The sequence below is a fragment of the Neovison vison genome, chromosome 13, assembly GCF_020171115.1.
Source record: "Neovison vison isolate M4711 chromosome 13, ASM_NN_V1, whole genome shotgun sequence".
Classification (NCBI taxonomy): Eukaryota; Metazoa; Chordata; class Mammalia; order Carnivora; family Mustelidae; genus Neogale; species Neogale vison.
Genome location: NC_058103.1, coordinates 141,182,655 through 141,199,148, shown reverse-complemented (window position 1 = coordinate 141,199,148; position 16,494 = coordinate 141,182,655). Strand labels below are relative to the sequence as shown.

Sequence of the window (16,494 nt, the reverse complement as noted above, 5' to 3'; positions counted from 1 at the left end):
TACTGAATAAAGCTGGTAAAATGGAAATGGTGTGCTGAAAGAGGGTTCACTTGGTTGATAAATATTTGTCTTTTTTCACAAAGTTGTGGAAATTTGTGCATTAAGAGATGGTGGTTTGGTTGAAATGCTATTTTGAGCTTTCTTGAAACATCTTGGAAAATAACTTACCAAGGGGTAATAATAGGAACTTTAATTCGCCATGAGATTGTAATAAGCTTATAAAACAAAATGCCTTTTGCCTCAAAATTCAGAATGAGTGATAAAATATTTTTATGAGTTATTTTGTGTTGATGGAAAAGGTCTCTCTTACCTATGCTTTTTAATATTATGTCTTACAGTAGAATATTCACCTGAACCTTTAAACTGGTGCCTCTTGTTGTTTTAGTGGTTAATATCAGGAAAAGAGGTATTGGGTTTATATGGAAGTGTCCTAGGGTATTCGTAAAAGGACTTAAGATTTTGGTAATGTCTATAATACATTTTATGTAAATATGAAGGTAGGGCTTTATCTTCTCTTTTTCTTACTCTGCTTCGGAATTTAAATAAATCATGCCATGTCGTAGATTGTTTGAATTCTGGGTGAATGCTACTGTTCCATTTATTGATAATTGACTAATACCAGTTTCAGTAACAATGAAAAAAGTGGGATAGACTTAATTTTGATAGACCAAATGACTTGTTCATTGTATTTTCCCATTATACAGATAACAAGGAAGAGTTCAGGTTGAAATTTTTTTTTTTTCATGAGAAATAATCATTTTGTGTGACTAATGCCAAATACCATAGTGTACACATCTCTGATCAATACGTGTGCAATATTTATTCTCATTAACTGATTTGAGGTGGTTGGTCTGTATAAATCAAAAGTGGACTTTTGGATTTTGATTCTGGTAGAAAATTTAATGTTTTATAGAAGGTATAGAATTGAAACTAGGTTTTGATTATGGATTTTACTACCTAGATGCAACATTGTTGGTCTTGTTAGGTATAAACCTAAAATGGGTTTCTTAAAGGAGGCGAGGACATTGTTCTGGTATACTAAAATGTAAGTAAGGAAAGTTGATTTTTTTTAGATGCGTGAATGTTTTCTTGGGGTGCTTTTTGAGAGAAATGTGTTAAATTGTTTGTTTTTTGGCATTAGTAGTTATATTGTTTCCATAGATCTCATGGTTTCGGTATTTAGGAGAATTTGCCTTGTGACATTACTTTGATAACTTGCCATCAGATAGGACCAATTGTTACTAACTTGCCATTGTTGGAATGGGTATATGCTTTAGAATTTGATTTGAAATAAAAGGGAATGGTTGGGATATATGTGTGTTGTATTGGTTTGAAGGTGGAGTTTCTTGAGTTTGTTAAAGGGTGTACATAGTAGTTCCATGCTCTTGAATTTAAGAACTTTGTTTTGCCTGACTGTGTGAAGTAAATACATTGTGGTTATGAGGATTTTTTGGTGAAGTTTGCAAGGTTATATATAATGGGTTAAAGAATTTTATTTTAAGTTTAAAGAAAGATTGAGGTTCTTGGGTAAAAGCTAGTTGTATTAATTTTTTGCTCTAATGCAACTGAACACTAGGGAGGCGCTGTTGAGTTGTACCCCTTTTTCCAGTTGGGATGGAAAATTCCCCCATAAACTTTGTCATTAGATAATTTTTAGGCTTCATAAAGAAGGCAAGACTTGAATTTAATTTATAAAATTGAGGTTTTGCTTTTGTTTAGAAACCATTTTACCCATGGGGGGGTTAATTTTTAAAAAGATTAATACTTAAGCTTAGCTTTATATTCTCTAGGAATTATCCCTCTTTCAAAATGGCTTGATAAAACACCACTTCCTGTCCAGAGAGGAAGTTATTTTAGCTCAAGGACTGAAATATTTAGCAGATCTTTAGACAAAAGGAACAAATTACATTTCTCTCTGGCTTAAAAAGGGTGCTTGAGCCAGAGGGGGTTAAGAAACCCTCCCTCCTCCCCTTGATGGGGTGGTCTGGAGGGGCAGGGAGGTGTGGGGGTAGGGGTCCTCAGGCTCCCTGGGATGGAGGATCTTTTTTTTTCTTTCTTTTTTTTTTTTTTGGTGGAGATGAAGGGGTGGGTCTATGGTACATCACCTGAGTTGTGGGGTAAATGTAGAGAGTGTCAATCAAAGGCAGAGCTCTCAGAGCTGGGAAGGAGGCTCTAGATGGCGGCTGTGCCTTAGAGAGAGCGCGCTCTGCTCCCTGCCTTCGCCTCACTTTACGCAACTTTCCCTAACTTTCGGGCAGCCTCAGGGGGCCCCCGCAGCCCCCTGCCTCTTCTAGTGACTTACTGGGGTCGATTCGAACCTTTTTAAGGGAGAAAAGCAGCTTTTAGGAGCTTTCTTTTCGTGCCTTGTTGGAAAGAAGCAGCCGTACTGAGAGCCCAGGTCGTTGTTTTTTCCAGCTTAGAAGCCATGGCGCACCTCCATTTTTGTGCGCTCTCCTAATGAGGTTTTTTTCCTTCCGGACCCGTTTTAGTATTAATTGTTGCTTTATTTTTTTGGCCAGTTAACATATTGGAGGATTATTTTATTTATTTTTCGTTTTTGTAACGGAGAATTTTGTTTTTATTTTTAATTATTTGGGATCTGATATTTTTCTACTACTAGATAGGACTCTTGCTTTGGACCTACTACATGGATCAGGTAAGTCCATGATCGTTAGTGATAATTTTAAAGATTTATATGTATAAGTTCGCTTTATTTTCTGTAAATATGAGAAATTCCTGGATGACGCAATAAGATACAGAGATTGTTATTTGTATCCAGTGTGTTACTTTGAGAAACTTTCCTTATTGATAGTGATGATTCTCCCTGTTCGGTTTATCCGTTTTGGTTTTTTGTTTTTTTTTTTTAAGGAAAAAATAGAAATATTTTGTTTTTTGGTGCTTACCGCTGTTGTGTTATAAGAATATCGTTACATCGTCAGGACTTTGTTCCTGATAATAAAAACCATCGATAGAAGCTGGGACCTTACCTTTCTTTCAACTTTTGACAGTAAATACCTGGGCACAGGACTTCAAAGCAAACACAGATTCCCCCTCCCCCTTAATATTTAAGAATTAAAAGATGATGAGAAATAAGGACAAAAGCCAAGAGGAGGACAGTTCGCTACACAGCAATGCATCGAGGTATGAGCTATCAACTTTCTTCCTTTTTTCTTTTTTTTTGGGGGGGAAACCTCAGCTTACATTGTTTACCTTGACAGACAGGGAAAGCTGTCTGTTTTATTTTAAGTATTTTACTAATTTGGATTCGTTTTTTAAAGCGTGACCTTGAGATTGCTAATATGCCACACCCTAATTTTTTGGTAGCAATTTATGAAAGTTGAGTTGTGACTTAAGGCCTCTTACAGCAGTCAAAAGGTAAGGTACCTTTATTCAAAGGGGCCTTTCCTGTAAACTACAGTTTTTCTGTTAATAAATTTCAGTTTTTAGGTTTTTGTGCTGTAGAAAAATGACCTTGTCGGTTTAGCCATTGCTGCATTGCACCATTTTACATACAAGGCAGATTTTTTCTTTGAAGAATCTAGGATACCCAAACTTGTAACTGAAGGCCATAGAGGAGCCTTGTGGTAGTAAATTATAGTAAATAGACGTTTGAGAAAGTTATATGAATGAAAAAATGTACATTTTAAAATGAAATTGCAAAAAGGACTCTTCGACTGATGCCTTTCAGTTTATATTTTTACTTGACTCTAAATTTCTTTTGATACTCTTGACATTTTAGGGAATTTTGATAAGATTTATCAAAACCTTTACTCCATGGTTATAGTTCCTGCATTTATGAAATCAAACCTGTGATCACAGAAATACTGGAATACTCTTAATATACTTCTCTTTTGTGTTTGTTACTGTGATTATATTTGTATATTTTGCATTTAAAATATTTTAAGGTTTGCATTTATATGCTTATATTCAGACAGTGCTTTCTGGTTGGCAGATATGTAGTATCTTATTCTTGCATTTTAGTTGTAGCTGCTTTAAATTTATTGATTTATTTTGACAGAGTCGCCTGGAATGCTTTAATCTTCTGAAGCTTACAAATATACTGTTTGTTCAGATCACGATTTGTTTCACATTTGTTGGAGTATCGTAGTGACTAAGTAATAAAGCTTCTTAGACATTTTGTTGTATGATCTGTATATTAATTTTGAAAAGTACATATAAATGCATTTCTTGATGTGTGTTCTTACAAATTGTCATGTTATGAATTTTAAATCCTACAGTTAAGGATGTGATTGGTTATATGATTTATCCCCCCCAGTTTTGCTTTTACTTTTTTAATTTTATAGAAGTAATATACTTTATTACTAGGTTAGTGAATTTGAAAGTTTTGAAGTGGTTTATTACAAATGTTGAAGTTTATGTTTCATTATACTTAATCAATTTTGACTCTTGCTTCTAAATCCACATTCTTTTGCAAATTGAGTTGTCATACCGTTTGGACTGGTGTCTTTTGAACTGAATTACCCATGTCATTACTTAGGTTTGATTTAGAACAGAAAACTTCTCCACTAATCCTGAGCTGATTTTTCTGAAAAGTAATGGCAATTTGAAGAAATAGGAATCCCCAGGTGTATTTGACAAATTATAATAGATTCAGTACCTAAAATTGTTACTCCCTTGGGTATGTATGATTTGCATATTCTCACATAGGTTTTGGCTTTCTTATGCAAGGTTTGTGGTTAACATCATTGATGAGGCTGCCTTCTAATTTCAAAAATTAAGCAGTGTTGCTATTTTTTTTAAAAAATAATTTACTCCCTAGAAAAGTTACTTGGAAGTTGTCATGCATTTACCTATTGGCAGTGAGGTTATGGTTAACAAGGAAGCATGTACTGTACTTTTAAATGCATTTTGTCAAGTAATTTGATTCACATAGCTGATGGATGTTCAAAAATAATCCGAGAGACTCCTTGAAGATGGGAGTTTAAAATTCCTTACCCGAAATTGCATACCTTAATACATGTACATAATTATGACATCACTTCCTTTAAAAATTGTAAAGCTTAATGGGATGCTAGTGGTGTTTATTGTGGTAGATTAATGTAATTTTTAGGAAGTTAAAGTTTAGGAGACTGGTCAGGTACTAGTACTTGGTTCCAGTCTTTCAGAATTTCTTTGTAAGGACCTGTTTCTATGGCACAAAGTCTAATATTTAGGGAATACTACAAAAATCACTTGTAGCCTGAGCCATAAGAGAGGAAGGGAGGAGTTTGCAGGTCAAGTAAATTTGTTCTGAGAATTAGTTTAGGATCTGAAAGGATTGAGTACGAGTTTAGGTAAACCTGATACTTGACTGTTTTTGGAAATAAAGCAATGACTTTAAGTTTGTTATTCCTGTATTCTTTTGTGAATGATTTTAAATTTGTTATGTGTTGTATATCGTGATTTCTGAAGATTAAAAAGTTGACTTTCAAAAATACCATTTTAAATACTTGAGAAATCTGTAAAGTTTTTAAATATTTAAAAGTTTTAGTGAAGGACATATATAGAACTGTATTCTACGTACTTCTTACCTAAATAATTGGCAGTTTGGGGGTAACTTCAGTAATACTAAAAAATGGGAGACAGGAGAGAAGGGATGTGAATGGAACTGTGCACACAAAGAGTTATGTGTGTTCTAGGACGCTGCGTTTGCAATTTACCTTAAAAAACCGAGACAGTTTATTAAATTTACCTCTAAATCGTCTGCCTTTGAACCAGATTTATTTTGACAACCTGCGGTGCGGGCAAAATCTTCTGCTTTTTAATCAGCCTTTTAGCAGTTACTCTAAGATCGTGGGGCTAATTAGAAATGACCTAATGCAGTTGCTTGTGGACTGAACAGGCAGTTTTTAAGTGGCAGCCATTTTATGATGCTGATAATTCTTAAGAATCGGGATTTTTGAAAATACTGAAAATCGAATGGAAACTTGAAATATCAAAACTCCTTCCCCCCCTCCCACCTCCCCTTTTTTGGTTCTCTGATGCTAAAATAAAGGGCAGCTTGGTAGTTAGCGCAGGCAGCAGCTCTGTGAGCCCCTGGCATCTTGGTGCAGGTCCAGCTCAGTCACAAAATGGCTGTTCCTTTGTGCCGCAGCGCTGACAGACATACTGCATTGCACTGTGTACTCGCCAAACAGCAGGAAGTTGCCGTGCCGAGTTCAAAGGCCGGCCGGCGCCGGCGTCGGCGCCTGCTGCTGATTGGCTGTGCGCACGCCTGGTAACAGCGGGTCAACAGCGGCGGCCTCCGGCAGGTCCCGCCCCGCGACGTAAGGCGCGTTGCCTCGCTCCTGGGAGGAGCGAACGCAGTGACGTTGGGCTGCGTGCGCAACCAGGGTGCTTCCTCTTCGTCTAGCGAGCCAGCCGCCAGCCGCCTTCGGGGGCGGGGGTAGGAAGGGGAAGGGGGCGAAGCTCTGCCTGGGACTTTCCGGTGGGCGGCCTCTCCCCTGCGGATTTCGCCTCTGGGAGTCGTCTGCGCCCTTCCCTCTAGCGGTCCGCACCCTGCGGCGTGTATTCCTTTGCCCATCCCTGGGAAGGGTGTTCTTCTCAGGAGCGGCTTCTACTTTCGGCGACAGTAAAAGGCGCTAATCGGAACCTTCAAATCGAAAACGTGCCAGTTTTTTACATTTTTCCCCCCCGCTTTCCTTTCTCATATCCTAGCGGGTCTTTTTTTTTTTTCCCCCTTCTGTTCAACGTGAAGAGATTCGTAAACTTAATCTTGTTACCATTGACCGAAACCTTTTAGCTCCAAGGAGATACTTTTGTTTAAAGTGAGACGTCCTAACGGGTGTTAGCGCTGTTACCTAATCATGGCTCATAAACAAAGGGAAGACTGTTTGAACTTGTCCCCGTGCATTTTTACTTGGTACCATACATTTTCTCAGTTGGCATTTGATGGAGGAAAACTCAGGTCAGTATGTGCAAAGTGATTTATTTCTAAAATTATGGGGATAAGTACAAAAGAGCGTAGGAGTTTTCACTTAACTCGAAATACTGTTAAAAAGTACAGTGTTAGGCACCCATTACTATGCAAACAACTGTTAGACAACAACTCCTTTTAAGTGTTAATAGCACCTGGCGAAGGAACTGTGACTCCCCCAAACTTGGTTGATAGTGGAATGAATTACTCGGAAGAACCTTCGGAAACCTCTCAAATCCCCGATTCTGGAAATTTTAGTTCAGTCCGAGTAAACTTATTAAAATGCTGTGGTTATGCTCATGGTCTGTCTTACTGGGAAACCCTTGGCAAGGATTTCTGGTTTAAAACAACAACAACAGGAAAAAAACCTAGTTTAGCAATTGATGATTTCATGATTCAGTCACAGATAATTTAAGTAAGAAGGAAAGACTGTATTAACGTTTTCCTGCTGTACCCTGCCAAAAAGTACCCCCACCATGCGATTGGAGTATTGTAGCGGTAACAGCAGTGAGTTTTAGGTAGCTGGCCCTTTCAGAAGTTTCTTACTGAATGGAATACGTTCACTTCAGGAGGGGTGTGGATTGTAGGTAGAGAGGTTTGTCTGGGCATCTCTTAAGTTTCTGAATAAAGCTTTAAAAAAGACAAAATTCACTGTAATGGTTGGTTTTGTATGTTCACTTAGTTTGGATTCTTTAGGAAGAATTCTTTGAAGAGTTTATGGAAACTTTAGATGAAGCTGGATTTTCAGTTTGTGTTATAGACTTGTTCATCAGAGATTTGACAAGAGATTTTTAAATTACATGCTCAGGTATAAATTATATACAAAAGAATTAGCTGTAGAGGTAAATACTTGTAGAACTTGACCTTTAACTGAATTTCAAATTAAAGTGCATTTAAAGCAACAAGAAAAAGTTTTTTTTCCGTGTATTGAAATTGAATTCTGGTTAATTGTATTACATTTTTATTATTTGCTAGATGCCTTTAAATCCTAAAAACTAGGGTAAGAATTAAGTAACATTGTATTCATGTTCCAAGGTATAGATTATTCTGTTGAAGGCGTTTTAGCCCAAAATAGATACCATTACTACTTGAGTTAAAGTACATATTATGATAACATATTATGGTAATTTATGAACTGTTTGTGTGTCCCTTGGAGCCAGTGAACTTCTTAAAGAACCAGAGTAATTAGGCCTGTTCATTAAAACTTCAGTGCCTTTTCCTTCTGTGTGCAAATTGGCACGAAATGGCCAGAAAAGTGTTGATTTAACTTTTCTTTTCTTCGGCGGCTTTTAAAACCTAATTTCCAATTGATATTTGGCACCTTGGAAATTAACATCTGTAAAGATGAAGTCCTCACAGGAACATATATTTGATAAAGAATTTTGTGAAAGTTTTAGCAAGTTAACAGTATGAGAGGTGAATCTGAAGCTTGGTTGACTTTTATCTGACAGTATCTGAAATTCACAGATTTTTGTTTTTTGAGAGCCAGAGAGGGAGCAGGGGGAGGGGAGAGAGAATCTGAAGCAGGTTCCACACTTTGCACAAGACTGAGGTCATAACCGGATCAAAAGCAAGAGTTGGATGCTCAGCTGACTGAGCCCCCCAGGTGTGTCTCATAGATTCTATAGTTTACCCCTCTCCCTTCCCTCCTACAGCAAATCCCCAACAATTGTGATATACTTCTTGAGGCCCCTGAGATTTCCAAACTCTTAACCTTTCTCCTATAAAATGTGGTAGTAAACTTGTTCCCGACAAAAAATTGAGTGACTGCTCTGTGTGACGCCTAATAAATTTTTTTTTATCTGTTTATGGGCCTCCTCCCCTTCCCCCTTTTTTAAAAGGCCTTTTAGGTTCTTTCTGCAAACCTTAGAACTGGGCTTTTTTGAGGGATGGGGGTTACATTAGCGAAGAAAGTTGTTGTTGTTGTTTTAATCTCCTAAGAATTATTGAGTATACAAATAAATTATGTGTGCGTGTTGTTATCTTTGAGCAATTGTCTCCTGCCTTTAGCCTGCCCCGCCATTGAATTCAAATTTATATCATAGCAGAATTGCTGTTGTTTTGGAGCTTTAGTGTTACTAATGTAAAGCGAGAACGACAAAAGTTGACTCAGTTATCAGATACTATCAAATACCAAATAACCAGTTATCAGATACTATCAAATACCAAATAACCGCCAAATACCTAGACTTAAGGTCTGTTGTATGTTTAATTTGTAATCAGTAATTTAGAACAGTGTTGCAACATGTTGTTTATATGTTTGCTATGACCTTTTCCCCTAAACAGTTTAAACTTGAATTGGCATGGCAAGCCTGGGGACAGAGACCTTTCTAATAAGTTTGAATACAGTTTATGAGGTGGGGAATGAGCCTTTGCTTTGTGAAATAAGTCATGGAGAACCTAGGTGTATGGAAGCCTTTCATGGTACATCTTGGAACAGTTCCTATTTAGTATTTCATTGTTAAGATACTTGGTTAGGGTCACCTTTTTTGGTTAGTTCAGAGGCATCGTCTGGATTATATTCCACACTGAAAAGTTTAAATTTTCTTTATTGGAGAGATCCTGTATTTTGGGGAAATGGTGCCAACAAGCCTTGGCTAAGGCATCATTCTAAGGATGGTCCTGATTTTGTATTTTGGATTCCATCTAATGAATTATTTTGTTATTTGTGATGTGTGTAACTGTTAACTTCCGTACTTGGCAGGAGCTGCGTACCTAATACACACCAGTGCAGTGTTTACATGGATACTGAAAATTTTTTTTCCCAGTATAGGCCCGTGAAGAACTCATTCTTGGACTTCCAGGTTTCTTACTTAAAAATGTGGATAATGATAATTTTCATTGGGTTAAGAAGTTAAGTAATGTAATGCCTATGAAGTGCCTTATTAGCAAAGAGCCTGTTATATTGAAAGTGCTCTTTAAATGTAAGGTGTGAGTAATATTTTACTTAAGTTTTATCTTACTTTCTTCCCCGTCTTGTACTACGTCCCTTGTTAAGAGCCGGATTGTCCCTAAGTGAGTTTGGTGTCTTGGCCTCCCGCAGGAGATCATTTAGGCCTAATTTAGACCCCTTTCCCTCCAGCTGATACAGTTATAGGTCTAAACCATTCCAAAATGATTTTAGAAGGCAAGTCCCCTTTTAGTTAGTTGAAACCTTGGGTGTGTTTTCAGTTAATCCTCTCCTAGAATTTCCTTCTGAGAAAGCCTGCCTTTCAAAGGGAGTGTGTGATTCTTTCTGGACCAGAACAGCTTCTTGGGTGAGTCACAGCCCAACTCTTGGCAGTCACTCCCGAGTAAGGTACCTTTTACCCACCTTCTGGAGCAAGTGATTATTGCCCTGGTTTACCCGCTGCCTCATTTCCCCTCTCAAGCTGCGCAAGAGTGAATAATGAAGGCAAGAAGCAGTGCTGTTTGGGTGTAGATGGAACCGTGCTAATACTTACAGCCAGTGTCCAGTTGTTTGTGGCCGGTTCTTAGTAATCCACCCTCACTAGGGCACTATATATTTGATTTAGCATATAGTCATTGCAGACCCTGGAGGGCATCTTAAAAGTACTCCAGTCCAGAGGTGTCTGGGTGGCTCAGCCGTTTAAGCATCTGCCATTGGCCAAGGTCTCTATCTTAGGGTCCTGGGATTTGGCCGTACGTGGGACTCTGCTCAGTGGGGAGTCTGCTGCTGCTTCTCTGTGCCCTTTTATTTTCTCTCTCTCTCTTGCATGCCTGCACTCTCACTCTCAAATAAATAAAATCTTCAAAGAATACTCCAGTCCAGCCTGGCTCGTTAGGATTGAGTTAATTTTTCAAAGCTCTCCATGCATTTTATTATTTTATTTTTAATTTTTTTAAAAGATTTTATTTATTTGACAGAGACCGAAAGTAGGCAGAGAGGCAGGCAGAGAGAGAGAGAGGAGGAAGCAGGCTCCCTGCTGAGCAGAGAGCCGGATGCGGGACTTGATCCCAGGACCCTGAGATCATGACCTGAGCCAAAGGCAGCGGCTTAACCCACTGAGCCACCCAGGCGCCCTCTCCATGGATTTTAAATGTGCATGTGTTTCTGCATGTTTGCATGTGTTTTGAATCTTTTGACAGAGAGCACTCTTGGATTCTTTTTCTAATTCTTGATGTTGCTGTTGTGTGTGCCCCTTTAGGGCAGTTCTGCCAGCGCTTGCCTTTGGAGGTCTGGAAGCAGAAGTGTGTAGGGTGCTGTTACGGGTTGTTGTGTGCTTGACGGAAGAGGAACAGTTGCTGCATTAAGTGTAATGCCGGACTCAGCAGTAGTGTGTGCTGATGAACTTTCTCGACCCCCAGATTTTTGCATTCTTGTCCTAAATGCTTTAAATTGTAGTGCTGTTAGTTGCTGTAGTTCTCCACTTGATGCTGCTTTTACCAGGTGATAGAAGTGACTGTCTAAAGCAATGGATGTGGGCTCTGCTGTGGAACGGTTATTTAGAGGGGTGCTTATTACACGTTGGTGGACTGTGAATTGTCACCAGCATTAAAAAAGAAAAGTAGCATTTGATAATAAACCTCAGGGAATGGCATTTGTATGGTTTACTTCTAAGTTCAGCACACATAAGGCTGGTGATCTTTAATTTTGGATTTTATTATAAAGGAAAACAGCATGTGGTAAGAATCTTATGGGAAAATGCTGCAGTAGATGTATGCTTTTTTGTCTGCTTTGACAGGCACTACATTTTAAGGTGTTTTTGTTTGTTTGTTTGTTTGTTTTTTTAAATGCGTATTTTGTTAAATGTTACGGTTAGTGTAGCAGAAATGCTAGTGACCTCCTCCTGGTTAGCGAGCTCCCCACATTAGCTGCCATGGAGCTCTTCCTTTGAAAGCCTGTGGGTGGTCCTGAGTCCTGCTTGGCTTTCATACCCATCCCATTGTGTTCCTTCACTTGAGTTATATACATAACAAGGAAGTGCAGATCCTTCACAAATTTGTTTATACTGGTTTCGCTGGCAATTTTGCATTTCAGTAAGGTACCAAACCAGTGGATGAGAGGATGGCGAAATATTTCAGTGAAAACCTAGTTGTTTGCTTTGGAAAGACACAATATGTAAGGCCTTCTGTGGGCCTGGAACTTGTTAGAACGAGTCCTTTGTATGTGTTAATGTGGGGGATCCTTGCAAGCCTGTGAGGTAGGTGTGATCACTATCCCTGTTTTGCCAGTAGAAAACTGAGGCATTGTGGGGAGGGAGTAGATGGTAAAATTGGATTCAAACACTGGCAGTTTGGTTCCAGGGGTCATTTAAGCATCTTGTCAAAACTTGCCATCAAATTAGATGGCTAAGAGGAAACTGTACAGTAGGGTAAAGTGGTAAAAATCTAGAATAATCCTGTGGGCGGTTTCTTTAAAAAACAAAACAAAACCAAAAACTGCTTTTAAAAAACCCTCAAAAAAAAAAAAAAAACCCTCAAAAAAAAAAAAAAAACCACCTCAAAAATCTCAATGCATTGTAGGGTTGATCGATGCCGGAAACTCCGTGCTGCTCTGTAAGTCATCGTTTTGCATAAAGAATTTCTAGTTAACATGTGGCTGCTGAAGTGATTCCCACGAGGGTGCTTGGGGACTCACGAGGAAAGAAGAGTAAATGCGAGGGGGATGTACTGGAAATCTCAGAAGAACCGTGTGTCCTTTTGTTGTCTGACTCCCATTGCACCCCCACACTAAGGGTTTGGCATTGGATTATGAAGACTGGGCTTCTAAATTGTTGTTTTGTTCTAAGCTGAGTTCCCATCCTTACTTCCCAAATAGCTCTTGTGTGAGAATCACTTGAGATTTTTTTTTTTTAAGGCCCCATACCTGCTTGGATTTTAGGGGTTATGCAGTGTGGCAGGGGAGATCATTGGCATTGTCCAAGTGTCGCAGGTGGGTCTCCTGTGGAGCCAGGACTGGGGACAGTTCTGTAGACATGCTCTGAAAGGAAACAGCTCTTGATTGTGGTGGGTGTTAAATCTTGAGTGTCTTCAGTTCCAGTAGATGTTATTTGACATTCACATAGAACCAGTGTATGGCTGGTTAAGTTGTTACTTTGAGGGAGGCGAGTGATGGGTCAGATTCTCCATTTTCCTTGTTTGATTTACCAAAAAAAATTTCCCTTTGAATTTAGCTTTATAGAGGCATAGAAGTCTCCAGATTTACTTGCTAAGAGTCACTTTGAGTGCTTGTTAAACGTAAACGTATTCCCAGACTTTTCACCTGGAAATTTGAATTTCATCGGGGGTGGGAGGTTCCTGGGGAACCTGTATGTTGAACAACCATCATGGTTGCTTTTGTGAGGAGGCTGGTTTGGGAAATAAGGGCTAATTGGGAAAGGGGTTTGGGTCTCTGATCTGCCCCTGCCAAGATTTTATTTATTGACAGAGGGGGAGAGAGAAATCAAGCAAAAGCAGGGGGAACAGCGGAGAGGAAGGGAGAAGCAGCCCCATGTGGGGCTTGATCCGCGACCCTGGGATCATGACCTGAAGCTGAAGACACAGACAGATGCTTAACTGACTGAGCCACCCCGGCGCCCTCTGTTCTGCTTTTTAGCTGTAAGACCCAGGGCAGGAACCTCTGAGCTTGTTTCTTTTTTAAAAAAGGAGAAAGGGAAGAGTATGTGTCCCTTGAGGAAGTTAGAATTGAATAAAATAATGCTTCTGAAAGTAGTGGTTTCCCGTTGGGGACATCCCCCTCCCTGACTCCTGGCAGTGTCTGGAGATATTTCTGGTTGGGTCTGGGGTGCGTCTGCTTGGTGGAGCCTAGGGATGCTGCTAAACACCCTGTAACACATAAGGACAGCCTCTGGAGAATGAATTATCTTACCCCAAATGTCAGTAATGCTACACTTTAGAAACTGGTCTGAAATATTTAGCATAGCCCTTGGCACAGTGAATATGGGTTGTTATCGGGAAAGTTGGGAGTTGGGGTGCATGGGTTTCTCAAAGTGTCTGCCTTTTGTCGCAGGGTGCTGGGATCACGTCCTGCATCTCACTCGCTGCTCAGTGGGGAGCCTGCTTCTCCCTTGCCGTCTGCCATCCTCTCTGCCTACTTGTGCTCTCTCTTTGTCAAGTTAAATAAAATCTTAAAAAAAAAAAAAAAAAGTTGGTCTTGATCCTGGGACCGCACTTAAGTTCTTTGACACTGGACAGAAGTCATTTACTGCTGAGGTTAGCATTCAGGCTTTTTAAACCTCCTTTGAACGTTGGAATTGCTGCTGCCTTACGGAAGTCTAAAGATCATAGCCTAAAAGTAAGGACAGAGTAGTTAAGACCCAGAGTGCTGAAAGGAGTTTGTGGCCAAACTAATCCATCTGCCCTCAGGGCTCTGAAATGGTTGTAAGTAAACCACAGGAGATGGTGGGATATAGGAGGAGCTTTCCCCCCACCTGCTTTCAGTACTTGGCGGCTTTGTTCTTACCCCTGTAGAAAACATGTCCTGTTCTTGTATGATCCTTAGTGCATTGGCAGATCCAAATTGGGTAGCTATTTGTGAAATGGTTATCTGGTTTGTACCTCACCCAGGCTTCTTGCTCTAATTCACTTTTTCCTAGTGGTTTGTGTCTATGGGTGTCATTTGTTTGATGCTTCCTGGGCTCCTTAGGACAACTCAGCATTAACAGGTTATGGGGGAGCAGAGGTAGCATGATCAAGACCAGAGGACTTCCGGCTCCATTTGAGAATGTTGGAAGCATGCTTATTACAGTGGATGCTTTTCCCTTGTTTGCACTGAATTTCTGAGTATGGGAGGTGCTGATGAGACTTCGCTTTTTACTATTTGAAACTGTAAGCAGCATTTTGGGGGGCATTTTTTTTTAACAGAGTCACCTTTTTTCTGAAAAGAACGATGGTGTTACTGTTTGAAGTAACTTCCAGAAGAACTGTCAGACCCCAGGAAGGCCTGCTCCTGAATACTGATCAATTCTGAAATGTTAGAAATAGTCCTTTTTGAGAAATTCAGAAAAACTCAGAAAAATGCAAAGAATATAATTAAAAGCTCTATACAAATTACTTATCACTAAAATTTTATTTGCCCCTTTAGTCACTTTCATGAACTCAGCATATGAAAACTGTTGGCATTTTAAAAATTACACGGTTTGCGTAGTGTTTTGTGTTTTAAAAATCTAATAGTTTTGAAATTTACAGTGTTACAGACCTAATCCATTTCTAGTCTAACTTGTAGTTGATTGCATAGTATAAATGCACATTTTTTTCCTTTATTTTTTTGGTCTTTATGAGCAGAGCCATGAACACTTTTATACTTTCCCCTCCTGCACAAATTTAATAATTCGTCAGGTTATATACCCACAGAATGAATTGCACGATTCATATGGCTGTTTTGAGGTTTACTCGGAAATGGCAAGTTACTTTGCAAAGCCTCTGCCGATCCCTTTTCGGGTAACAGTATATGAGTACCCTCTTGCCTATTTTCTCTGCATCACTTAGTAGTAGCATACATTTTAATTTCTACAAAGCAGATGAATGTGAAATAATGTGTTGTAATAATACACTTCTCAAGTCACTCCTAAGGTTTAATTTCCTTTTCATAAGTTTTTCTGTCGTTGGTGTCTCTGACCTTCTCTCCGTTTTCTGTGGATTTTTCTTTGATCTGTAATTCTCCTCATATTATATTGAAATTTCTTTTCTCAATCTGTTACTTGTCTTTTCACCTTGTTTATAATGTGTGGCGTATTCTTCAGAATGGTAGGACTTGAACCAGAGGTGGAGGTCTTAACAAAGGCCTTAAATGTCATTCCATTTATTTAAGGAACTGGATCCAGTATTCTTTATCAATAAGAAACTCATGGTTTAATGATCTTTGCCTTTTCCTGCCTCCCAAAACACAGAAGTTGCCCTGTGTCATTTGTGGGTGGTTCAGTGATCTGTTTAACTGAAGAATGTGTGCAGGGCAGGCACAGCAGTGGGAATTCCATACTGTGGGGCAGCGGGATAGAATCCTGTGTATAGACACTTGAGCTAAGCCTCTTCTATAAAGGAGGATAATTTGTCTTAGAGGGTTTTTGTAAAGACTGAGAGGAAAATTTTTGCATATGCTTGATACCTAAGTGCTCCATAAATACTACCTATTAAATCATCGTTGGAATTTAGTCTGGAAGTAAGTTTTAAGGAATTTCAGTGTAGGTTGCTTGGTGGTTTTTACCAGATTTTGTTTTCACCGACAAAAAAAACCCATCCTCTGCCAAGCAGTTCAGCCATTTTGTAAGTACCAGAAAAATAAACACTTACCCAAGTGCTGAAATGGCAGCTCCTGGGCAGAGGACCCACAGGCTTGCTTTTCTTCAAACTGAAGTGTTGCTCTGCTGACCTCTTGTGGCCATTGGGGGAAACAGCTATTAAAAAATTGAAATGGGAACAATAGCTCCTACAATGCCGCTTGCTTTCGGAGCAGAGTTGTAAAATACACTTCACGCCATTTTTGTCAATTTCAGAAAGGGTTTTGAAGAGATACCAAATCATTTTCTATCCACAAGTGAAAAGAGGTGTTAAACTTTTTTTAATAAGCATTTAATTTCTGTTGGAATCTAAAATTCCAGTTTGGGGGCGCCTGGTTGGCTCAGTCAGTTAAGCATCTG

The 16,494-nt window shown here is 39.2% G+C and overlaps 1 protein-coding gene across 1 annotated transcript in view; it reads left to right on the top strand.

Annotated features, from left to right (window-relative positions):
- Positions 1–1,698: 1,698 nt before the first annotated feature.
- CHD2 (chromodomain helicase DNA binding protein 2) overlaps positions 1,699–16,494 on the top strand; it is a 115,772-nt gene continuing 100,976 nt past the window's right edge. Inside the window, exons 1-2 of the mRNA XM_044231841.1 lie at positions 1,699–2,656; positions 3,009–3,141. Coding sequence (XP_044087776.1) covers positions 3,080–3,141 — 62 coding nt within the window. The 5' untranslated portion in view covers positions 1,699–2,656; positions 3,009–3,079. The remainder of the gene's footprint in view (positions 2,657–3,008; positions 3,142–16,494) is intronic.